At 49.2% G+C, this 25,948-nt stretch overlaps 1 protein-coding gene across 3 annotated transcripts in view; it reads right to left on the bottom strand.

Moving 5' to 3' along the window:
* Positions 1-25,948, bottom strand: part of depdc5 (DEP domain containing 5, GATOR1 subcomplex subunit) — a 276,005-nt gene that overhangs the window by 185,406 nt on the left and 64,651 nt on the right. For all 3 annotated transcript variants that reach the window (XM_060843792.1, XM_060843790.1, XM_060843791.1), the window contains exons 16-20: positions 21,838-21,911; positions 18,872-18,941; positions 17,160-17,196; positions 13,356-13,482; positions 10,729-10,943 (exon numbers count right to left, since the gene is read on the bottom strand). In XM_060843792.1, coding sequence (XP_060699775.1) covers positions 10,729-10,943; positions 13,356-13,482; positions 17,160-17,196; positions 18,872-18,941; positions 21,838-21,911 — 523 coding nt within the window. The remainder of the gene's footprint in view (positions 1-10,728; positions 10,944-13,355; positions 13,483-17,159; positions 17,197-18,871; positions 18,942-21,837; positions 21,912-25,948) is intronic.

The following is a 25,948-nucleotide window of genomic DNA, read 5'->3' as shown; positions in this document are numbered from 1 at the left end:
GGGCAGCGTGTACAGGGGACTGCATTGTGAGCAGTGTGTACAGGGGACTGGATCGTGGGCAGTGTGTACAGGGGACTGCATTGTGAGCAGTGTGTACAGGGGACTGCATTGTGAGCAGTGTTTACAGGGGACTGGATCGTTGGCAGTGTGTACAGGGGACTGCATTGTGAGCAGTGTGTACAGGGGACTGGATCGTGGGCAGTGTGTACAGGGGACTGGATCGTGGGCAGCGTGTACAGGGGACTGCATTGTGAGCAGTGTGTACAGGGGACTGGATCGTGGGCAGTGTGTACAGGGGACTGGATCGTGGGCAGCGTGTACAGGGGACTGGATCGTGGGCAGCGTGTACAGGGGACTGCATTGTGGGCAGTGTGTACAGGGGACTGGATTGTGGGCAGTGTGTACAGGGGACTGGATTGTGGGCAGTGTGTACAGGGGACTGGATCGTGGGCAGCGTGTACAGGGGACTGGATCGTGGGCAGCGTGTACAGGGGACTGGATCGTGGGCAGCGTGTACAGGGGACTGGATCGTGGGCAGCGTGTACAGGGGACTGGATCGTGGGCAGTGTGTACAGGGGACTGGATCGTGAGCAGTGTGTACAGGGGACTGCATTGTGAGCAGTGTGTACAGGGGACCGGATCGTGAGCAGCGTGTACAGGGGACCGGATCGTGAGCAGTGTGTACAGGGGACTGCATTGTGAGCAGTGTGTACAGGGGACTGGATCGTGGGCAGTGTGTACAGGGGACTGCATTGTGAGCAGTGTGTACAGGGGACTGCATTGTGAGCAGTGTGTACAGGGGACTGGATCGTTGGCAGTGTGTACAGGGGACTGCATTGTGAGCAGTGTGTACAGGGGACTGGATTGTGGGCAGTGTGTACAGGGACTGGATCGTGGGCAGCGTGTACAGGGGACTGGATCGTGAGCAGTGTGTACAGGGGACTGCATTGTGAGCAGTGTGTACAGGGGACCGGATCGTGAGCAGCGTGTACAGGGGACCGGATCGTGAGCAGTGTGTACAGGGGACTGCATTGTGAGCAGTGTGTACAGGGGACTGCATTGTGAGCAGTGTGTACAGGGGACTGGATCGTGGGCAGTGTGTACAGGGGACTGCATTGTGAGCAGTGTGTACAGGGGACTGCATTGTGAGCAGTGTGTACAGGGGACTGGATCGTTGGCAGTGTGTACAGGGGACTGCATTGTGAGCAGTGTGTACAGGGGACTGGATCGTGGGCAGTGTGTACAGGGGACTGGATCGTGGGCAGCGTGTACAGGGGACTGCATTGTGAGCAGTGTGTACAGGGGACTGGATCGTGGGCAGCGTGTACAGGGGACTGGATCGTGGGCAGTGTGTACAGGGGACTGCATTGTGAGCAGTGTGTACAGGGGACTGGATTGTGGGCAGTGTGTACAGGGGACTGGATTGTGGGCAGTGTGTACAGGGGACTGGATCGTGGGCAGCGTGTACAGGGGACTGGATCGTGGGCAGCGTGTACAGGGGACTGGATCGTGGGCAGCGTGTACAGGGGACTGGATCGTGGGCAGCGTGTACAGGGGACTGGATCGTGAGTAGTGTGTACAGGGGACTGCATTGTGAGCAGTGTGTACAGGGGACTGGATCGTGGGCAGTGTGTACAGGGAACTGCATTGTGAGCAGAGTGTACAGGGGACTGGATTGTGGGCAGTGTGTACAGGGGACTGCATTGTGAGCAGTGAGTACAGGGGACTGGATCGTGAGCAGTGTGTACAGGGGACTGCATTGTGAGTAGTGTGTACAGGGGACTGCATTGTGAGTAGTGTGTACAGGGGACTGGATCGTGAGCAGTGTGTACAGGGGACTGGATCGTGGGCAGCGTGTACAGGGGACTGGATCGTGGGCAGCGTGTACAGGGGACTGGATCGTGGGCAGCGTGTACAGGGGACTGGATCGTGGGCAGCGTGTACAGGGGACTGGATCGTGGGCAGCGTGTACAGGGGACTGGATCGTGAGCAGTGTGTACAGGGGACTGGATTGTGAGCAGTGTGTACAGGGGACTGGATCGTGGGCAGTGTGTACAGGGAACTGCATTGTGAGCAGTGTGTACAGGGGACTGGATTGTGGGCAGTGTGTACAGGGGACTGCATTGTGAGCAGTGTGTACAGGGGACTGGATCGTGAGCAGTGTGTACAGGGGACTGCATTGTGAGTAGTGTGTACAGGGGACTGCATTGTGAGTAGTGTGTACAGGGGACTGGATCGTGAGCAGTGTGTACAGGGGACTGGATCGTGGGCAGTGTGTACAGGAGACTGGATCGTGAGCAGCGTGTACAGGGGACTGGATCGTGGGCAGCGTGTACAGGGGACTGGATCGTGGGCAGTGTGTACAGGGGACTGGATCGTGAGCAGTGTGTACAGGGGACTGCATTGTGAGCAGTGTGTACAGGGGACTGGATCGTGGGCAGTGTGTACAGGGAACTGCATTGTGAGCAGTGTGTACAGGGGACTGGATTGTGGGCAGTGTGTACAGGGGACTGGATCGTGGGCAGCGTGTACAGGGGACTGCATTGTGAGCAGTGTGTACAGGGGACCGGATCGTGAGCAGCGTGTACAGGGGACCGGATCGTGAGCAGTGTGTACAGGGGACTGCATTGTGAGCAGTGTGTACAGGGGACTGGATCGTGGGCAGTGTGTACAGGGGACTGCATTGTGAGCAGTGTGTACAGGGGACTGCATTGTGAGCAGTGTGTACAGGGGACTGGATCGTTGGCAGTGTGTACAGGGGACTGCATTGTGAGCAGTGTGTACAGGGGACTGGATTGTGGGCAGTGTGTACAGGGACTGGATCGTGGGCAGCGTGTACAGGGGACTGGATCGTGAGCAGTGTGTACAGGGGACTGCATTGTGAGCAGTGTGTACAGGGGACCGGATCGTGAGCAGCGTGTACAGGGGACCGGATCGTGAGCAGTGTGTACAGGGGACTGCATTGTGAGCAGTGTGTACAGGGGACTGCATTGTGAGCAGTGTGTACAGGGGACTGGATCGTGGGCAGTGTGTACAGGGGACTGCATTGTGAGCAGTGTGTACAGGGGACTGCATTGTGAGCAGTGTGTACAGGGGACTGGATCGTTGGCAGTGTGTACAGGGGACTGCATTGTGAGCAGTGTGTACAGGGGACTGGATCGTGGGCAGTGTGTACAGGGGACTGGATCGTGGGCAGCGTGTACAGGGGACTGGATCGTGGGCAGCGTGTACAGGGGACTGCATTGTGAGCAGTGTGTACAGGGGACTGGATCGTGGGCAGCGTGTACAGGGGACTGGATCGTGGGCAGTGTGTACAGGGGACTGCATTGTGAGCAGTGTGTACAGGGGACTGGATTGTGGGCAGTGTGTACAGGGGACTGGATTGTGGGCAGTGTGTACAGGGGACTGGATCGTGGGCAGCGTGTACAGGGGACTGGATCGTGGGCAGCGTGTACAGGGGACTGGATCGTGGGCAGCGTGTACAGGGGACTGGATCGTGGGCAGCGTGTACAGGGGACTGGATCGTGAGTAGTGTGTACAGGGGACTGCATTGTGAGCAGTGTGTACAGGGGACTGGATCGTGGGCAGTGTGTACAGGGAACTGCATTGTGAGCAGAGTGTACAGGGGACTGGATTGTGGGCAGTGTGTACAGGGGACTGCATTGTGAGCAGTGAGTACAGGGGACTGGATCGTGAGCAGTGTGTACAGGGGACTGCATTGTGAGTAGTGTGTACAGGGGACTGGATCGTGAGCAGTGTGTACAGGGGACTGGATCGTGGGCAGCGTGTACAGGGGACTGGATCGTGGGCAGCGTGTACAGGGGACTGGATCGTGGGCAGCGTGTACAGGGGACTGGATCGTGGGCAGCGTGTACAGGGGACTGGATCGTGAGCAGTGTGTACAGGGGACTGCATTGTGAGCAGTGTGTACAGGGGACTGGATCGTGGGCAGTGTGTACAGGGAACTGCATTGTGAGCAGTGTGTACAGGGGACTGGATTGTGGGCAGTGTGTACAGGGGACTGCATTGTGAGCAGTGTGTACAGGGGACTGGATCGTGAGCAGTGTGTACAGGGGACTGCATTGTGAGTAGTGTGTACAGGGGACTGCATTGTGAGTAGTGTGTACAGGGGACTGGATCGTGAGCAGTGTATACAGGGGACTGGATCGTGGGCAGTGTGTACAGGAGACTGGATCGTGAGCAGCGTGTACAGGGGACTGGATCGTGGGCAGCGTGTACAGGGGACTGGATCGTGGGCAGTGTGTACAGGGAACTGCATTGTGAGCAGTGTGTACAGGGGACTGGATTGTGAGCAGTGTGTACAGGGGACTGGATCGTGGGCAGTGTGTACAGGGAACTGCATTGTGAGCAGTGTGTACAGGGGACTGGATTGTGGGCAGTGTGTACAGGGGACTGGATCGTGGGCAGCGTGTACAGGGGACTGCATTGTGAGCAGTGTGTACAGGGGACTGGATCGTGAGTAGTGTGTACAGGGGACTGGATCGTGAGCAGTGTGTACAGGGGACTGGATCGTGGGCAGTGTGTACAGGAGACTGGATCGTGAGCAGCGTGTACAGGGGACTGGATCGTGGGCAGCGTGTACAGGGGACTGGATCGTGGGCAGCGTGTACAGGGGACTGGATCGTGGGCAGCGTGTACAGGGGACTGGATCGTGGGCAGTGTGTACAGGGGACTGCATTGTGAGCAGTGTGTACAGGGGACTGGATCGTGGGCAGTGTGTACAGGGAACTGCATTGTGAGCAGTGTGTACAGGGGACTGGATTGTGGGCAGTGTGTACAGGGGACTGCATTGTGAGCAGTGTGTACAGGGGACTGGATCGTGAGCAGTGTGTACAGGGGACTGCATTGTGAGTAGTGTGTACAGGGGACTGCATTGTGAGTAGTGTGTACAGGGGACTGGATCGTGAGCAGTGTGTACAGGGGACTGGATCGTGGGCAGTGTGTACAGGAGACTGGATCGTGAGCAGCGTGTACAGGGGACTGGATCGTGGGCAGCGTGTACAGGGGACTGGATCGTGGGCAGTGTGTACAGGGGACTGGATCGTGAGCAGTGTGTACAGGGGACTGCATTGTGAGCAGTGTGTACAGGGGACTGGATCGTGGGCAGTGTGTACAGGGAACTGCATTGTGAGCAGTGTGTACAGGGGACTGGATTGTGGGCAGTGTGTACAGGGGACTGGATCGTGGGCAGCGTGTACAGGGGACTGCATTGTGAGCAGTGTGTACAGGGGACTGGATTGTGAGTAGTGTGTACAGGGGACTGGATCGTGAGCAGTGTGTACAGGGGACTGGATCGTGGGCAGTGTGTACAGGAGACTGGATCGTGAGCAGCGTGTACAGGGGACTGGATCGTGGGCAGCGTGTACAGGGGACTGGATCGTGGGCAGTGTGTACAGGGGACTGGATCGTGAGCAGTGTGTACAGGGGACTGCATTGTGAGCAGTGTGTACAGGGGACTGGATCGTGAGCAGTGTGTACAGGGAACTGCATTGTGAGCAGTGTGTACAGGGGACTGGATTGTGGGCAGTGTGTACAGGGGACTGGATCGTGGGCAGCGTGTACAGGGGACTGCATTGTGAGCAGTGTGTACAGGGGACTGGATCGTGGGCAGTGTGTACAGGGGACTGGATCGTGGGCAGTGTGTACAGGGGACTGGATCGTGGGCAGTGTGTACAGGGGACTGGATCGTGAGCAGTGTGTACAGGGGACTGGATCGTGAGCAGTGTGTACAGGGGACTGCATTGTGAGCAATTTGTACAGGGGACTGCATTGTGAGCAGTGTGTACAGGGGACTGGATTGTGGGCAGTGTGTACAGGAGACTGGATCGTGAGCAGTGTGTACAGGGGACTGGATTGTGAGCAGTGTGTACAGGGGACTGGATTGTGAGCAGTGTGTACAGGAGACTGGATTGTGGGCAGTGTGTACAGGGGACTGGATCGTGGGCAGTGTGTACAGGGGACTGGATCGTGAGCAGCGTGTACAGGGGACTGGATCGTGAGCAGCGTGTACAGGGGACTGGATCGTGAGCAGCGTGTACAGGAGACTGGATCGTGAGCAGTGTGTACAGGAGACTGGATCGTGAGCAGTGTGTACAGGAGACTGGATCGTGAGCAGCGTGTACAGGAGACTGGATCGTGGGCAGTGTGTACAGGAGACTGGATCGTGGGCAGTGTGTACAGGGGACTGTATTGTGGGCAGTGTGTACAGGGGACTGGATTGTGGGCAGTGTGTACAGGGGACTGGATTGTGAGCAGTGTGTACAGGGGACTGGATCGTGAGCAGTGTGTACAGGGGACTGGATTGTGAGCAGTGTGTACAGGGGACTGGATCGTGGGCGGATGGAATGGGATCCATGCAGGAAGCAGGCTGTGAGGAGCTGTGGTCAGGGTATCTGTGGGAGGCAATGGATATTGGTGGACCCCACAGAAACAGTGATGTCAAGGAAGGGAGGAGGGAGAGGTGAGGGTGAGGCAAGGTATTTTGACAATTCCCAAATGAACTTTAACCTAACTCGCTCATCAGCCAACTGCTACGCCAGTGATAACGTTGGCCAGTCTGTTTGACCTGCATTCCATCTCATCCAGTAACTGTGCCCACTGGTACTTCATCCTTATAGTCATGGAGCTCTGCAGCACCGAAAAAGACCATTCGGCCCACTGGGTTTCTGCCAGTCAAAACCTGACTGTTTTAGTCCCATTTCCCAGCACTGGGCCCATCGCCCTGTATGCCTTGGCATCCCCAATGCACATCGGAGTACTTTGTGAACGTAATGAGGGCTTCTGTCTCGGCCATCCTTACAGCAGTGAGGATTCCCACCATCCTCGGAGTGAACTGTATTTTTTCACACACCATCTGAACCCCTTAGCTCCAATTCGGCTGGGCCTTTTCCAGATCGGTTTCAGGAACTCCATTACCTTATTACCTTAACCCACAACAATCCAAACAAGAAATCGATCATTTGACCTCTCTCTGGGTAACGGATTTCAACCAAATCCCATACCAGACTTCTCAATAGCTATCTTACATTTCTGGCTCTTCATTCAGGACAGCACGGTGGCTCAGTGGTTAGCACTGCTGCCTCTCAGCGCCAGGGACCTGGGTTCAATTCCAGCCTCGGGCAACTGTATGCAGTTTTTCCCTGTTTCCTCCCACAGTCTAAAGATGTGCAGGTCAGGTGAATTGGCCATGCTAATTTGCCCAGAGTGTTCAGGTGTTCAGGGATGTGTAGGTTAGGGTGAATTGGCCATGCTAAATTACCCCATAGTGTTCAGGGATGTGTAGGTTAGGGTGAATTGGCCATGCTAAATTACCCCATAGTGTTCAGGGATGTGTAGGTTAGGGTGAATTGGCCATGTTGAATTACCCATAGTGCTCAGGGATGTGTGGGTTGGGTCCATTAGTCAGTGTAGTAAGGTAGGGGAATGGGTTGGGTGGGATGCTCTTTTGAGGGCTGGTGTGGACTTGTTGGGCCAAAGGGCCTGTTTCCACACTGCGGGGATTCTAAGTTGATTCCAGTCTCCTCGGAATATCAGAAACATCTTCTCTCCATCGGCGCTATTTAATCTGTATCTCATCTTACATGTCTCTAAAAGGGTCAGTTCTCAGCTTTCCTACTGGAGGGTACCTCAGCACTATCCTCTCTCCCTCGCGCTGGTGAACACCCTCGTTCTCTCGTTCCTTCCACACAAATCAGGCCCAGAGTGTCTGCAGCATCATCAAACCTTACTCAGGACAGAACTATTCTTCTAAGAAACTCACAGCAGTCTGAGATTATAGATACCCTTTGTGAAAGATAGATTACATTGGACATACAGCAAAGAAACAGGCCATTCAGCCCAACAACTCATGACTGTGTTTACAATCTACAAAAGCCATCTCCCGCTATCTAACCCCATCAGCAAATCTTAATACCCTTCCTCCCCACACCTTCGGGAAAGAGAATCACTGCTCCCTGGGCTGTTGCTGAATTGCACTTTGCTCTGGACCCAAGATTTAGTGAGAGGTTCCTTTGAGGGGGCTTTGAGCTTTTCTCTGTAACCCTGGAGAGACTTGCAAATTCAACGGCTATCCATCGAAACCCTCAACCAGCTTACTGAGCCCACACCCCAAAGAGCACGTGAGGGAGGGGGAGCAGACGAGGGAGCGTGTGAGAGTTAGAATGCATGAACGTGTAAGAGTGAGTGAAAGAGTGTGTGTGAGAGAGAGGGTGCGTGTGTGAGTGTGACAGTGTGAGAGAGTGAGAGAGTGTGAGCGTGAACGAGTGTGCGTGTGTGTAAGAGAGGGTGCGTGTGTGAGTGTGACAGTGTGAGTGAGTAGAGTGAGTGAGTGTGAGCGTGAGTGTGAGAGAGGGTGTGTGAGAGAGAGCATGAGTGAGGGTGTGAGTGAGAGAGAGAGTGAATGAAAAAGTCTATGTGTGCATGCGTGTGCATGACAGTGTGTGCGCGTGAGAGAGATTGGGGGGGGAAGAGAGCGTGAGAGAGAGAGCAAGAGAGAGAGTGTGTGCATGTGAGAGAGTTGGGGGAGGAGAGAGCGCGTGTGCGAGAGAGAGAGTGAGTGTGTGTGGGATGTGTGTGTTTATGTGGGGTGTGTTTTTTTGTGTATGTGACAAGATGTTTCTCGACATCACCATGAATAGCTTCAATGTGAGGTGTTAGCCCCTCTTCTTGAACTCCACACCCAGGAAAATGTTTTTTTTGACTGAATTAACTCGGTTTCTCATTTAATTCCATCATTTCTTAGTTTTCAATCCATGAGGGAAAACACTGTGCCTTCAGCCCTGAACTGTGTCAGAGCTGTCAGCATTCTGATCACCCACAGGACCGTGGTTGAGCTTTGTTTCAAGTTGCTCTGGTCCTGAACACGGGCTGTTCAATATAACAACGGCATCTGGGTGAACGGAGTGAATCTCCACAATTAATAACCTGTGCAGTCGGTTTGCCACGTTACAAAAAGAATCAAGTATAACAAGGCACTGAACCACTGGGACGGCTGTCGTCATCAACTGCCTGCTAACTGATCGCAACCCAGAAGGCTTACATTCTGTTGAGGAACAATCCCAATAAAATTTGACAGCCTGCTTTTGGCCATAGTCTGAAGGGATTTTCATGACTCCATTAAATTAGTCTAAAGCAATGGTGGGATGTGAAGGGAAGGCTTTATCAAAGGAAACAATCATGTTAGGGCTCTACAATACAATGCAATCTTCACTCTATACCAGAGTCTGAAAGATTGTCAGATGAGTAAGCCATCAAAATTATTTGCTTGAATTTGACAGCAACCTTTTCTCCTGGGTTGGTATCTACCCGAGCAGGTCTATTTCCATGTTAAATTAGGCTCGGAATCACTTTCAGAGGTTTACAAGGACACCAACACCAGTTTCCACATTTCCCTGTCTCAGGAGACAACTCTCCACTGTGAAGGCATCTCGCTCTGGATTGTGTGTGTGTGTGTGTGTGTGTGTGTGTGTGTGTGTGTGTGTGTGTGTGTGTGTGTGTGTGTGTGTGTGTGTGTGTGTTTTGAAGCCCACCAACAAATCGAATTAAATAAATAACAAAGTCTTAGCACCGCCAAACGGATCCAGTGAAGCTACTGAGCTCTTGATACTTTTTATATCAACCTTTTCAAAGATGTTATCGCACATCTCTGGGGCAGGTAGGACTTGATCCTGGGCCTTCTGGCTCAGAGATAGGGACACTACCACAAGAGCCTTCCTTGTAGGCCAGCTCTTAAAACCATAATTCAATGAACAGTGTCAGCTGTCAATCAAACTCTGGTTGAACCTTGAAGGGACCTCTATTTCTCATTGCTGGAGGAGAACACCTTGTATTTCTTAATCTAATGGGTTCTTCCTCCTCAGGAAAGGGTGAGTGGTTCCTACTCATCACATTCTGGTGACATCCAGCCACAACTAGTCAACGGTATTCAAGTAAGGGATTGCCAATCAGGAGTGGCCTTCTCCTGTTAGTTGAACAGGGAGCAGCAACTGCGAGGTATTGTGTGGAGTGGTCTGAGGGTACCGAGCCCAGCCCTCATCACTAGACACCAGCAGACTAAACCTACCACAGTGCTTCCCAAAATGTGATCAGGACCACAGGTGGAGCTGTGAGCCGAAATTCTGGGGGTCACAAACTCTGAATAACTTATCGTGTATTGTCACGGTGGCTCAGTGGTTAGCACTGTTGCCTCACAGCGTCAGGGACCCAGGTTCGATTCCAGCCCCAGGTGACTGTCTGTGTGGAGTTTGCACATTCTCCCGTGTCTATGAGGGTTTCCTCCGGGTGCTCCTGTTTCCTCCCAAAGATGTGCAGGTCAGGTAAATTCAGAGATGTGTAGGTTAGGTGTATTAGTCAAGGGTAAATACAGGGTAGGGGGAATGGGTCTGGGTGGGTTACTCTTCAGAGGGTTGGTGTGGACATGTTGGGCTGAATGGCCTGTTTCTACACTGTCGGGATTCTATTCGTCCCTAATAACCACCACGCAGTGTCAACCTGTTACATCAGCCATGTTCCCCACTCTGTCAGACCTTCAGCTCCAGTCTTACAGATCTTTCCCATCACAACTCAGATCTCTTCCAAACCCCAACACTGAGGGGTCACCATATCTTTTTACAAACCTTGTAAAGAGGGTCACAGCAAGAAACCATTTGGGGAGCACCAGTCTGAGAGAAAGTAGTTTACAAAGAAAAGATGTCAAAGTCGTCCCCTTACCCCTGGTGCTGGTGTATCCCAGAGAGCTGCTAACTTCGTACTGGTGGAGGTGAGGGCGCGGGATCAGGAGAATATTGGAGATCTTCCCGAGAGAGCTGTCATCAGAGGCCTGACTCCTGACCTCCTCAAGAAGCAGCGCCCCTCTGTGGTGGGGCGGACTGTTCGAAACATCATAGGAACTGGAACTTTTCCTGGTGTGGCTCTCTCGAACAGGCCTGAGATCAGGGACAAGAGACCAGGGTGATCGGACAGAATCGCTCACACATCATGCTGCGGCACGACCGGTCTAAGTAACCAGAGAACTGAAAGCGTGGTAATTTTATAACAGCCTGACAGGCAGGAGACAAAAGCAGAATGTATCAGCACAGTGACGGAACAGGGAGCTTGACATTCAACCACACAATTCCATCCATATCCTCACCATGGGGAATGTCCACTTTTATAACGGAAGTAACCAACAGTGAGACAATGATCAGGACACACCCTTACTACTGCCTAGTTGTTGAAGAGTCAGAGTTGTCTAGCACAGAAACAGACCCTTCAGCCCAACTTGTCCATGCCAATCAGATATCCTAAATTAATCTCGTCCCATTTGCCAGCACTTGGTCCATATCCCTCTAAACCCTTCCTATTCATATACCCATCCAGATGCCTTTTAAAATGTTGTAATTGTACCAGCCTCCACCACTTCCTCTGGTAGCTCATTCCATACAAATACCATCCTCTGCATGAAAATGTTACCTCTTAGGTCACTTTTAAATCTTTCCCCTCTCACCTTAAACCTACACCCTCTAGTGTTGTCTTCTTCTACCCTGGGAAAAGACCTTTGCCATTCACCCTATCCATGCCTCTGTCTTTCTGTAAGGTCACCTCTCAACCTCTGATGCCCTAGGGAAGACAGCCCTAATCTATTCAGCCTCTCCCCGTAGCTCAAATCCTCCAACGCTGGCAACATCCTTGTAAATCTTTTCTCAACCCTTTCCAGTTCCACAACATCCTTCCCAAAGCAGGGAGGCCAGAACTGAATGCAGGATTTCAACAGTGGTTTAACTAGTGTCCTGTACAGCCTCACAACATGACTTCCCAACTCCTGTGCTCAATACTCTGACCAATAAGGGAAAGCATACCAAACATTTTCACTATCCTATCTACCTGCGACTCCACTTTCAAGGAGCTATGAACCTACACTCCAAGGCCTCTCTTCAGCAACACACACCCCAGGACCTTACCATTAAGCGTATAAATCCTGTCCTGATTTGTTACTGTATTCAAGAGAGTTATATAAATGGAAGCATCATTTTAGATCAACATTGGAAGCAGGAAGTAGCTGTTGGGAGTACACATTTATATTTCAGCACCAGCTGGGAAAGGCTGGAAATTTCGGATTATTGGGACTTCTTTCTTTAAAGGATTTGAACCATGTCATCACTTGGAAACTGAAGTCAACAGTTTAACATGAGCTGGAAGTCCCTGACATTTTATTAGAAATTGCATGACTTTGGAGAAACAGCTAAGCAAAGCTTTCGAGGAGATAGGAGATTGTGTTTATTGCTGAATTATTGACAAATAAACGAGCTAAGAGGAGACAACTGGCGGTTCCAATGCTGATGGCCGCACAACAATTCTTTCTGGGCTGAGTTGGGTTCTACACTCCCGGGAGGCAGAGGAAAGATGACACCCAGGAGGCTGTAAAACTCTCTTGAACCACCATTTTCATTGGACATCCTGGGAGAGTTTCCAAATAGCAGCACGTCTATCTGAGTGGTAAAATCTGAAGGGGCAGACTGTGTGACCAATTCTTAATAACTTGAATCCAAGTTGACTGGAATTGAAATGGAACTGGGCATTTATCATCTGTCTAATCCTGTCAGCTAACTCAGCTTCATCAACAGGAAATCCAGTGGATAGTTTCGCCTTCATTTCCAGACCCTTGGCTTCTTCTTTCTCCTTTTGACTTTATCCATTTAAAACACTATCCCTGCAATGACTTGTCTTCTTTATGCTGTGAATGTGACAGTGAGTGGGATTAGGAGGTTATGGTTTTAATCCCAGATCATAGTTGAAGTGTTAACCAGAGTTTGCTTTCAGAATAAGTCTTGTTCATAACGTATGGATTATCTCGGAGTCATACAGCATGGAATCAGACCCTTCGGTCCAGCCAGTCCATAATCCCAAACTAAACTAGTCCCACCTGCCTGCATTTGGCCCATATCCCTCCAAACATTTCTTATTCATCTAAAATGACTTTTAAACAAAGTAACTGTACCACCTCTTCCTCTGGAAGGTCATTCCACACACGAACCACACTCTGTGTAAATAAAAATTTGCCCCTCATGTCTTTTTTAAATCTTTCTTTTCTCACCTTAAAATAATGCCCTCCAGGCCCGAAATCCCCTACCCAAGACACTTGATGGATGTTTATTTTCTGTTGGACAGTAATACTGAAGGGAAACTATTGGTAATGGAACCGACATGGTTGTACTGATGGAGTGACTGGCAGAGGAGTGGGACTTGATTATCAGTCACACGACAGTTATCGAAACGCTATGGCAGAGGAGCTGCCAGACTCGAGGAACACCAGAACAAAAATATTTCAGAGTAATATCCAAAAATCTCAAGCAACTCACCTGAAAGAGGTGGGTCGTTGCACTCGAGATGGTCCAGGTAACCGGAATACCTGAGCATCGTAAGCATCATAATCAACCTGGATGGGAAGGCTGTTCTCAGATTCCTTCGGGCTGCCCGCACCGATGGCTAGAGACAAAGGAATGCACAGGGAAATTAACGGCACATACTTTGTATGTTATTGACTGCCATCACTGAGAGAGCTCGGAGGAGATCCCCATAATATCATGGACACCACAAGTAAATCACAGAGAGAATCTACAGAACGCCCTGAGGTACCAGGTCTCAGAGCTGGCAGCAAGTTTAATGCTGCACAGTTTTAAAATTGTTTTGACTCAACTATAACAAAAGAAGTGTAACTGTGGGACAATGAGTTGAGTCACGGATGTTACTGAGGCTCAATATTACTGTCTTAACTGGATATGGTTTCAGTAAATTTGTAATGCACACACACACTCCTGACATAAATAATATCCTAACTTGACAGCGAGGGCATGGGAGGGTGGGAGACAGAGTGAGCAAGGGTAAGACAGAGAGAGAGAGAGAGAGAGAGAATGAGAGCACAGGGTGAGGGGGGTACGGGGGGAGAGAGCAAGAGGGCATGGGATAAGGGCAAGAGAGAGAGCAAGAGCATGGGGTGGGGGAAAGAGAGTGAGGGCATGGTGGGGGAGGGAAAAGAAGAGAGAGACAGTGAGGGCACAGTGAACATAGAACATAGAACAGTACAGCACAGAACAGGCCCTTTGGCCCACGATGTGCCGAACATTTGACCTAGCTTAAGCACCCATCCATGTACCTATCCAATTGCCACTTAAAGGTCACCAATGATTCTGACTCTGCCACTCCCACAGGCAGCACATTCCATGCCCCCACCACTCTCTGGGTAAAGAACCTACCCCTGACATCCCCCCTATACCTTCCACCTTTCACCTTAAATTTATGTCCCCTTGTAACACTCTGTTGTACCCGGGGAAAAAGTCTCTGACTGTCTACTCTATCTATTCCTCTGATCATCTTATAAATCTCTATCAAGTCACCCCTCATCCTTCGCCGTTCCAATGAGAAAAGGCCGAGAATTCTCAACCTATCCCCGTACGACCTATTCTCCATCCCAGGCAACATCCTGGTAAATTTCCTTTCTGAGGTGACCAGAACTGCACACAGTACTCCAAATGTGGCCGTACCAAGGTCCTGTACAGCTGCAACATCACCTCACGACTCTTGAATTCAATCCCTCTGCTGATGAACGCTAATACACCATAGGCCTTTTTACAAGCTCTATCCACCTGAGTGGCAACTTTCAAAGAACTATGAACATAGACCCCAAGATCCCTCTGCTCCTCCACCTTACTAAGAACCCGACAGCTAACCCTGTATTCCGCATTCTTATTTGTCCTTCCAAAATGGACAACCTCACACTTGGCAGGGTTGAACTCCATCTGCCACTCCTCAGCCCAGCTCTGCATCATATCTAAGTCCCTTTGCAGCCAACAACAGCCCTCCTCACTGTCCACAACTCCACCAATCTTTGTATCGTCTGCAGTGGGGGGGGAAAGGGGTGAGGGACGGGAGTGTGATACTTAATGCAACCAGAAAAAAGACAGTTCACAATACAGGTATGAAAACACAATGTAGTGAGTTCAGGCAGGGAATATAATCCGTACGTTAAACCAATCTTCTCAACAGCTTGAGTTTTCTGTTCAAAACCAAGGATATTCCTAAAACTCACGGTTAATTTTGATACATTACAACATGGCTAAGGATTCAATGGGAACACAGCTTGACATTGGGCATTGGATGGTGTTGTTGGTCAGCACATTGTCTCTTCATTTCAATGGAATGAATCTGGACAGACTCAAATCCAATTCCTGGAGGGTACAACCTGACAACTGATAGCACTGAAGTGGCAAACTCATTCAAGAGGCCACAGAGATGGGTGGGTGGTTGGGGGGAGCAGAGGATATGCAGAATGTTGCTGTGCCAGGGGAGCAAGAGCATGTTCTGCGGAGCTTGGGGAAAATCAGCAAGGGTATCATTTCCATCCAGAGGGTACACCATCTCAGCAATAAGACCACAGCCTTTCTTGCAGGTCACCAAGTAGCTGGGATTAATGGCGACAGTCAATGTTCGCATGGTGTTTGACAACAAGTGGTACCATGGCCAAACTTCACCCAGGCCTCACCCCACGTGTGCATCGCCATAGAGCCGACACATCAGAGACAGGAACCCCCTCTGCCCTTCAGAGGCCAGCTCCTCTCACATCGTGGAGGTCGTGTCCAGGTCAGTCACCACACAGCAAGGGTCAGCTCTGCACAGTTCAGGGTCACAGCAGAGAACGCATGAGCCCATTCAGCCAGCGCTCGTTCTGGATTGGCTGAGCCTCAATTAGAGGTGGCTGACCTTCCAGAAACCCCAAACCTTGGAGAATTAACCTGCAGGGTAGTTTTGCAAAGTTACTTGGAGAAAGACACTTCCAAATGATTCGCTGTACATTCTTATTACTGACAGAAATACTGGAGGTGGGGATTAAAGGCTACACTGCTAACAGCCGGGATAAATCGGTCTGAGTAAGAGTTTGTTCCCTGTCCACAGTGTGGAAAGACACTGTGCCTGGAGAATGGGCTCATGGTAAAGAACTGTCATCTCAGAGGAGAGCAGTGTAAGGCTTCGAAAGGATGTTGACAAGTTGGAGAAGTGGGCAAGCAGGTGGCAGGTGAAGTTCAATGTAGAGAAGGGCAAGGTGTTACATTTTCATACAACAAAACAATATTAAATACAGGTTACTAAAGGTCATGCAGGAACTGAGGGACCTGAGTGTGTGTGTATGTGCATATGTTGTTAAAGGTCACAGGACAGGCAGAAAGAGTTGTGAATAAAGCATATATTATTGTAGCTGTCGCTAATTGAGTACAACAGCAAGGAAGTGATGATGAACTTCTAGAAGGCACTGACTGGACCTGGAGAACTGTGGACGGTTTTGGGTGCAACATATTAGAAAGAATGTGAATAGTTTGGACAGAGTGCAGAAGAACTTTATCCGAACGGATCGAGGGATGAGACACCTGTATTGAGAGGAAACGTGGGAAAAAGTGGGACTGTTTTCCTTGGAGAGCAGAGGTCTGAAAGGACGATTTGAAGTTTTCAAAATCAAAAAGAAACAGATTAGATAGGGAGAAACGCACAAAAGGACTGAGACAGAGGGGCCACAGAGTTTAAGTGTTTTACAAAAGAAGCGAATGCAAGATGAGGAAAAAAAATTCCACAAAGCGAGTGGACTGGGTTTAGAATCCACGGCCTGGCAGAGGTAGATTTAACTAAAGCATTGAGGAGGACATTTGATGGTTACGTACATAGAACCCAAGAGTCTGGGGAAAAGGCAGGTGTATCGCACTATGTTAAAATGCTTAGAGAACCATTGCAGGCAGAATGGGCTCAATAGCATTCTCCAGCATCGGAGTAATTCGGAGATTCTGTGACGGAGGCAAAATGCTCCTGGTCAGGAGGTCACACAAGGAAACCACAGCAGGGTTGGTGACTTCAGCCTCAACAGGTGAAGCCTGAAGGTTCCTGCTGGGAGGCAATCTCTGCAGCATGGCTCAAGCATGGTCTCCACCTAAAAGACAGCAGGTTATTGAGTGCTAGAAACCAATAAGGCCAGAAACAGCAAGCCCTCGTACAGGGACCCAACCAATCTCCACCTGCCCAACACCCATGGGTGTGACAGACATATCACCGCTGGGGGTGCTCCATCCAACTTCAACAAAGGACTGGCTATCTCCACGACAACGGAATGATGAAACACTCACCGTTATCTTTATTACTTTTGCCTTTCTCTGCTGGAGCCTAGAAAAACCAGAGCAGATGTGAGACAGTCTGCAGAGTTTAATAAAGTGACCTCGATACAAGTAATCCGAATCAGAGAGCTGTGTAAAACGCAGAAAACTCAATTTCATACTAGCAAATGCACTCTTTCAAAACATTAAAAAGCTAACCTGCTGTTGTTGCAATTAAAGTAGTATAAGGTTCTTTTTGTAGGGTTAATCATGGATAGAATTAAGGATTAGACAATATATCTTCTGTAGCTTTAAACAGATTTTATATAGGTTTTGTGAAAATAAAACAAGATGAGTCCTTTTAAAAAAAAGACCAGAACATACCAGATTTACAATAAACTGTGTCCACAGTGTGACACACTTACACATACACTATATTAATAAACAGGGCCTTATACGTTGCAGGCAGAAAGAACAATTACATGCATTGTAGGAACTATGCATTACGTCGGGTTCCATTCAACAAAATGGCTGACAGCCATTCTCCAGTTAATCTCTCAGGGGGAAATAGGCTTTACAATCAGAGATGACTTGCCTGGTTTAAAATTTAAACAAAGCCTGTCTGTTAACTGTCAATAAGCATTAATGGGTGCATTCTCCATGGCAACACCTTTGAGTTGACTTGAATCAACATTCACCTCTCTTGCAGCACAAACATGGAGTTGAATTTGTGGACATTTTCCAATCAACCAGTTCAGGAATATGCCCACTGCTCTGGAGCAGCTGAGGGGCGTTGAATCCAGACCTCCTGGCACAGAGGTAAGGGTACAACCAACGTGCCACAAGACCCCCCCTTGAATGTGCGTTCCCTGCTGAAAGTCCTAATGAGGGTAAGACGAACAGCTGCAACAGAATCTGACCTTCTTTATGTTATAATAAATCCATTCTGCTAACAGTTCATCTACAGTGACTATGATGGTTCAAACACAGACACTGGAGAGTCATGCAAGTCTTCCCCACAAGGAAGCATTTAGAAACAGTCGGGAAACCTGGCTGAATTCTCGCTTTCCTTTGCAAAGTGCCTGCAGGAAGTTGTGAACACGGCCCAGTGCATCACACAAGCCGCCCTCCCATCCACTGACTCCATCTACACTGCTCCCTGCCTCAGAAAGGCAGCCAGTACCATCACAGACCCGGCCCACCCCGGTTAGAACCTATTCCAAACCCTCCATCAGGCAGAAGATACAAAAGCTTCTTCCCCGCTGCTGCTCCACTGCTAACGGGCCTCTCAAATTTCAAATCTAATGTCGATCTTCCTTTTAGTGCAGCTGTAACTTTACATCCCTCGCTCTGTTCAATCACCCTGTGACCTTGGTGTGATCTGGCTGTACTACACTTAGAACAAAACTCTCCACTGTACTTCGTACATGTGACAATATAAATGAAACCAAAATGGCAAAAGGTGCTGCTTAGTTGAGATGAGTTACCTCAGCTTCAATCCAGAACGAAACCTGAATCTGAACAGTATTTGATTACATTTTAATGTTGGTGCTATCTGACAGCCGTCTAAAATCATTCAAATGAAAATAATTATAGAAAAAATAACTTGTACATCATATAGGTGCAAACACAGCCAGAGATTATTTTGGATGAGTAATAGGGCAGGCGCTCATGAGAGATAGAAACTAATTGCTATCATTTTTCAAAAGCTACCACACTGCACCCGCAAGCAGGTCCCAACTCACCTTCCTAGCTGCAAGTTTAATGCGAGGAGTGAAACTATTATAATAAAGCTGACTCTTGGAGGTGTAGAAGCTGCAAATAAAGCAATGAGACCGAGTCAATCCAACAGGACTTTACCAACAATGTGATCAGCGACATTCAAGAACAGTAAAATGTAACTGATTTCTCTTTCATGTTGCAACAAGCTGACAGGACGGAGTTCCTCACATTTACCAGATGCTGGCTGATCTCAGGCCTCCCTCAACCTCTGATCTCGCGGCTCGTCACAGAATAAGTAGCCACAGAAACAGGCAAACGGTCAGACTGCACCAGCTACTTTGGTGACACAGAGTAATAGAGACAAAGAAAGGATCGTTTCGGATATGCATCACCGTAAGTCCAATAGAGATATTTTACACACACACACACGTTAATGTCTGCAGACCACAGACAAAAATAAAAATCTGATCTCAATTTCTGCAGCTCCCAATCTACCCCACTCTCAAATTTGTTCATTCCCTACAACAGCGACTTGACTGCAAAAAGTGCTTTGTTAACTGTACGGTAACTTGGTGTGACGGCTAGTGATTATAAAAAAATGCTTTCGAAATGTAAGGCCTCCCTTCTGGCCCCTCGGCTCTGTTTTCTGGTCCAGCCCAGGACAGAGCGGTAGATGTGGGAATGGCCTTGCGGCACAGAGAGCTGGGTTCCTTTCTGGAAGCTGGCATTAAAGCTCTCCTGGTACTCTAATATCAAAACTTCCAATTAGAATCATAACATTCCTTCAGTGGGGAAGTAGGCTATTCAGCCCATCGAGTCTATACTGACCCTCCAAAGAGCATCCCAGCCAGACCTACCCCATCTCTGTAACCCTGTATTTCCTATGGCCAATGGACTGAACACTGATGGACAAGATGAGGGAGAATCCCAAAATAACCAGGGAAAGACTAGGGCTCCTTGGGGACTAAAGGGGCAAGCTGAAAATGTGTTGCTGAAAAGGGCTTATGCCCGAAACGTCCAATCTCCTGTTCCCTGGATGCTGCCTGACCTGCTGCGCTTTTTCAGCAACACATTTTCAGCTCTGATCTCCAGCATCTGCAGTCCTCACTTTCTCCTCGACTAAAGGGACAATCTGTGCATGGAGCTGCAGGACTTTGGTATGGGGTTAAACAAGTAGTTAACTTTGCTTTGCACTTGGACAAGGTATTAGTTACAGAAGGAAGACGGTGAGGTCATTGAGTCGTTTGACTTAGGGATTTGAAGAGGTATTGGAGATTTGGGGGGGTTTGCAAACAGATCCCCAGGTCCCAATGGATGGTATCCCAAGCTGCTGTGGGAGATGAGAAGGGGTAGGTACGGGGCTCTGAGTCAAACTTTTAATTCCTCTCTGACCACACGGGAGGTGCGAGAGGACTGGGAGACAGGCAACGTGGGTTCCATTTTTCAAGAAGAGTGATCGAGATAGATCAGGCAATTATCGCCCAGTGAGTCTCACATCGGTGATAGGGAAACTACGAGAAAGAATTCTGAAGGAGGGAACTAATGTTCACAAAGTTTGATCAGGGAGAGTCAGCATGGACTTGGTCAGAGGGAGGTCATGCCGAACAAATTTGACTGGATATTTCATGGTGATCAGGTGTGAAGGTGAGGGTAGGGTGGTTGTTGTAGTTTATATGAATTTCAGCTAAATCTTTGACCAGGTCCCAAATGGGAAACTGGTAAAAGGTAAAAAGCACACTGGATCCAGGGTAACGTGGCAAGTTGGATCCTAAATCGATTCTGGTTAGAACCAGAGCGCGGTGGTAGAAAGCGGTTTGTGTGACTGGAACGCAGCGTGCAGAGGTGTACCACCAAGGATCAGTGCTGGGTCACTTATTGCTTGGGATATGTATAAATATTATAGGAGAGAATGTGAGGGGGAATGAGTTTGCAGACGACAAAGATTGGCCGGGTGGTTGACAGTGAGGAGGAAACTCTGAGGCTACAGGAGGAAGTAGGAGGGGATTGGTCAGACAGGCAGATCAGTGGCAGATGGAATTTCCTCCTGACAAATGTGAGGTGAGGTGAGGCACTTTGGAAGAAGGAACAAGAGAAAGGAGTATTTAGATGAACGGCAACACACAAGGAAGCTCAGAGGAATCTTGTCCACAGATGTTTGAATGTGGTGGGACAGATTAATAGGGTAATCAAGGCAGTATCTGAGACACATGCCTTTATCAATTGTGACAAGAGATAAGATCTGGGAGGCCATGTTGGTGCTGTACACAACTCTACAGTTAGAGTGCACAGTTCTGGTCACCACACTATAGGAAGGATGCGATTGCAATGGAAGGGGCTGCAGAGGAGACTCACCAGGACGTTGTCTGGGATGGAGCAGCTCAGTGATGAAGAAAGGCTGGCTAAGCTTAGATTGTTTTCTTTAGGGCTGAGAGGGGACCTCTCTGAGGTGTCTAAGATTAACGAGAGACAGGGACAAGGTGAATAGAAAGCACCTGAGTTGGAGAGTCAACAACAAAGGGGCATAATTTTAAAGAAAAAAAAACAGAAGGGATTGGAGGAAAAAAATTATTTCACCCAGAGGGTGGTGAGGGGCTGGAACACACTGCCTGGGAGGGTAGCTGAGGCAGGAAACCTCACAACGATTAGAGAAAGGTGTAGGTGACCACTTGAAAGGGCCTGGTACTGGAAAGTGGAACAAATGTCGATTTAGAGTACTTCTGTTAGCATCGACTAGATGGTGTTTGTTCATCAGTACAGAGGCGCTGGCCCAAAAAGCCTGTTTCTATGCCGTACGACTCTCTAGATGAGCTGGAAGACCTGTGTACTGTATGGTTCGATCAACCATCTGGCACAAAGGCAGAGTGTAACCACAGAGCTGTCCAGCAATAGTAGGACGGGTCCCCCGGAGTAAACAGTGAGCAAAGCTACGAGTTCAAATCCAACCCCATCCATCAGTAAGTGAATAAAGTGTGACGTGAGCACCACCAACCTGTGGTTTATCCAGTGGGGAATATTGTAATCGTCACCTAGACGGGAATCTCCAGGGACCCCTCGATTGTGTAACTGTTGGGAAAAAAAGAGAAAAGCCATGAAACTTTTCATACTGCCAAAACACCGTGGTTCTCCTGGGGAAGGATATAAAGAGCTGGAAGATAATAAAGAATCATTTTAACTGGACTCGCTGTGGGAGAGAAGGGGATATGGTGGAACACCTGTCTTATACGCTAACCAACAAATACAGGAGAGAGTGAAATCACAGACGGCAAAGAGCCAGCTGTTTCCCAGTGGGTGAGAGTTCGGTCCCCAGTCTGTTCAGTCCCATAGCTAACTCTGGTTGCTCACTAAAGCAAGGAAACGCAATATTTCAGGAGCTAACAGCTTTGCACAGCTGGGTCAACCTGTCCTCCAAAAGTGCCAGAGAAGCTGCATTGATGTACTGTCCCCTCTAGTAGGTAGATTGTACACAGTCAACATATCAAACAGTAGACTCGGATATGAGACTGAGACCTGCCTTTGTGACACGATATTCATTTGACTCATTGTGTACAGGAGGACACATAGGCCTGCAGCTTTGGTCACGAATCACTCAGCATTCCACAAATACACAATGACAACCAACAATATTTGACTGGTTGATGCTGACAGGTACAGAATGATTCAAACTGAACTCCTGCAAAGTGCTTCAAGATGATCAGTCTCCTGAGCAGCCAGGCACGTTCCGCACGGAAGCCACATTCCCGGAAAGCTGCTGACCCAGCAGCACCCGGGCTCAGTCCGAGGCACTGCTGGGTCACAGAGAGCTGGGCACTGCACCTGGGCAGGTTCAGGGCGTACTGAGCAGAGACTGCTCCAACACCTTGGGATTGGAGGGGGTACAGGGGAGAAGGAGGGGGTGCAGGAGGAGGGGGTGGGGGTGTGGGAGGATGGGGTGGGGGAAGAGGATGGGGTGGGGGAAGAGGATGGGGTGGGGGAGAGGTGGGGTGGGGGTGTGGGAGGAGAGGTGGGGATGGGGGAGGAGGAGGGGTGGGGAAGTGGAGGGGTGGGGGAAGAGGAGGAGTGGGGAAGAAGAGTGGGAGGAGGAGGGGTGGGGGTGTGAGGAAGGGTGGGAGGAGGAGTGGTGGGGAGGAGGGGTTTGGGTATTGAAGGAGGGGTGGAGAGAGGGGAGAGGTGGGGGAGAGAAGTGGAGGGGAGGGGAAGATAGTGACGTGTGGAGGGAAAGAAAGAGAACTGAGAAAAGAAGAGGGCAGGGGGGAAAAGGAGGGGAGGTGGGGGATAAGAACAGGGGACAAGGAGGGTTTGTGTTTTGGAGGCCTGCATAAGACAGGGAACCATAGAGTGTAGTTTAGACGTGGACATGATTTGGAGGTGCCGGTGTTGGACTGGGGTGTACAAAGTTAAAAATCACACAACACCAGGTTATAGTCCAACAGGTTTAATTGAAAACACAAGCTTTCGGAGCAACGCTCCTTCATCAGGTGACAATCACCTGATGAAGGAGCGACGATCCGAAAGCTAGTGTGCTTCCAATTAAACCTGTTCGACTATAACCTGGTGTTGCGTGATTTTTAACTTTCGCCGTGGAAGCTGAGAGTGTGCAGTTTGGTCATTTTACTTGAGCAGCTGCTGCTATCCATGTGAAAGCACTTTCAGAAGCTCAGAGAGATGGGAGACCCAGCTGGAATTTGGGGTTAGATGAGGACTCCAAGTCGGTGGGATTAGCAAGAACAAGCAAAAGCTCTAAAGCTGTACTGACTAATGCTGTCGAATCAACTGGGGAGGATAGTAACACTGCAGAGACAGAGGTAAAAGCACTGGGTGTTTGTGACAGCTGGATGGCAAATGGATGCTGAATCATTATCTGCTCATCCCTCGGGGATGGATAGAGGGCAAGGAAAATCCAGGTCATCCCAGTTACGTGAACAGACAATAATCTTTACTCTTTCCAATTTACTAAAGAGCTGGAAGCCTGTAACTTTATGTTTTTATTAAAAAACACAAAGAAGTGAGTTCTAACAACTGAACAAATTAAAAGAAATGACAGAGGCACCCAACCCCCTTCCCACAAAAACATGAAGGCAAGAAAAAATTGGTTTTATTCAAACCTCTGAAAAGGTTGGCAGGTTCCAGGAGCACAAACAGGATGGGGACCTTCTATCAAGTGGAGTTCAGAGTTATTGGATCAGCCATGATCTTATTGAACGGCAAAGTAAACATGGCTCCTACATGTGACAAGGTGCTGTTCAACAACAAGGTTTCAGAATCACAGTTTGCCTACAGTGCGTTAGCAGTTCCTGGAACCCACTGGGTCCACAAAGAGCATCCCATCCAGACTCACCTCCTCTCCCCTCTCCCTGTAACTCTACATCCTCCATGGCTAACCCACCGAGCCTGCACATCCCTGCACACTAGGGGCAATTTCCCATGGCCAATCCATCCTAACCTGCACATCTTTGGACCAATGCACCAGGGAGCTCCCTCCTTGTGTGTGTGGATGTAAAAGATCTCACAACATGATTCAAATGGGAATGTGGAGTTCTCCCAGTGTCCTAGCCTCTATTTATCCCTCAACCACTGTCACAAAGATGTGCTGGCTAGGTAGGTTAGCTATGGGAAATGCAGGGTTACAGGGACAGGGCAGGAGGGGGCTGGGATGCTCTTCAGAGGGTCAGTGCAGAGTCATGGGAAAAGGGAGGGAAGTGGAGATGAGAATGATCAGATCAGCCATGATCTCACTGACTGGCAGAACAGAGACGATGGGCTGAATGGCCTATTTATGTTCCTATGGCTTTATGATTAGCACTACTTCAAGAACCCTCAACATTTACTGCCTTCTGCACCTCATGTTCACTGGCAGCTACAAGATGGAACTCCCCAAGGCTTAGCTGACAGCACCTTTCAAACCTGTGACCATGTTCGGGTGCTCCTCCACCCCTGACCTGGAACTGTATCTTTGTTCCATCATTGTGACTGGAGCTCCTACCCAGCAGCACCATGTGGGGTTTCTACACCATGTGAACTGTAGCAGCTCACCATCAGGCCAGTTAGCGATTGGGGGGGGTGGAGACATTGGCCCACATCCAGCAAATTTAATTCAAAGAAGGAAAGCATTTCATGCAGTTAATGGCAAATTGCACTTAGTGGTTTTCCAAAAGTCTTGCTTAAAATGCACAGAAAAAATGGGGCTTTCAAACCAAAATGTACAACACAAGTGACAAGCTCTTGCTTGTTTCTTGGCAGCTGTACAGACAGAGCAGATTTAATGACTTTGCAGCTAGGACAATAATATATGAAACAAATCAATGTCCTGATTGCCAGGAGGCAAGAAAATCAGGTGGAGTCCGAATACAAAACAGAGCAAAGATTGGAACCGTGACCGTAGTTCACGGAGTTTGAGTAGAACCATTGCAAACCAGCGAGTGGCAGACCATGGTCACCACATCGTGATCTAAAAACCCCACCGCTGTGATAAAAGGCCATGGCTGAAAACTCCAACTTCTCTTAACACAGAGGCTCCCTCACCAGTGTTCCTCACAGGTTCCAAGTTAAACGCACAAACAGACAGACAGGGAGTTATAATTGATGTGGAGACATCGACAAGTTCAATTGGGAGCGAGAGATGTATCAGAGTCAGTGATGGATGATATTTCTGGAAGTTAGGCTCTGGATCTGTATATAGTTTATTGCAGTTCAATAAACAGTCCCATCATGAAAATCCTCATTACTTAAAGACTAATGTTGAAATATTATTGCCTGAGGGGGTGTTCAAGAGTATAATTTATCATTTACTATTAAGTGAGTTTTTTTTTGAAAAAAAACAATGCAGCTAATATTCATGCTCATATCTCCCAATCTACATTCTCCTTCCTCTCGGCTTCACTTGGACTCCATTTCATTTTCATGCAACAGTTGCAAAGCTGATAAATTTTAGTCAGGCTAATAAAATTCTTAATGGGATTGCATTGGTAAACAGAAGTATAGCTTTACTTCTTGGTTGAGAAGATACTGAAGTGCTTTCAGCAAGGATACCTGCCAGTGTATTCAAAGTATGAATGACATTGCAAATCACTCTACGTTCTCTTAAAGGGATTGCACACTCTGAA

This window comes from Hemiscyllium ocellatum, chromosome 24 (genome assembly GCF_020745735.1).
Source record: "Hemiscyllium ocellatum isolate sHemOce1 chromosome 24, sHemOce1.pat.X.cur, whole genome shotgun sequence".
In the NCBI taxonomy this organism is placed as follows: domain Eukaryota; kingdom Metazoa; phylum Chordata; class Chondrichthyes; order Orectolobiformes; family Hemiscylliidae; genus Hemiscyllium; species Hemiscyllium ocellatum.
Note: the sequence above shows the minus strand (reverse complement) of the source record. Positions and strands in the feature narration are given on the sequence as shown.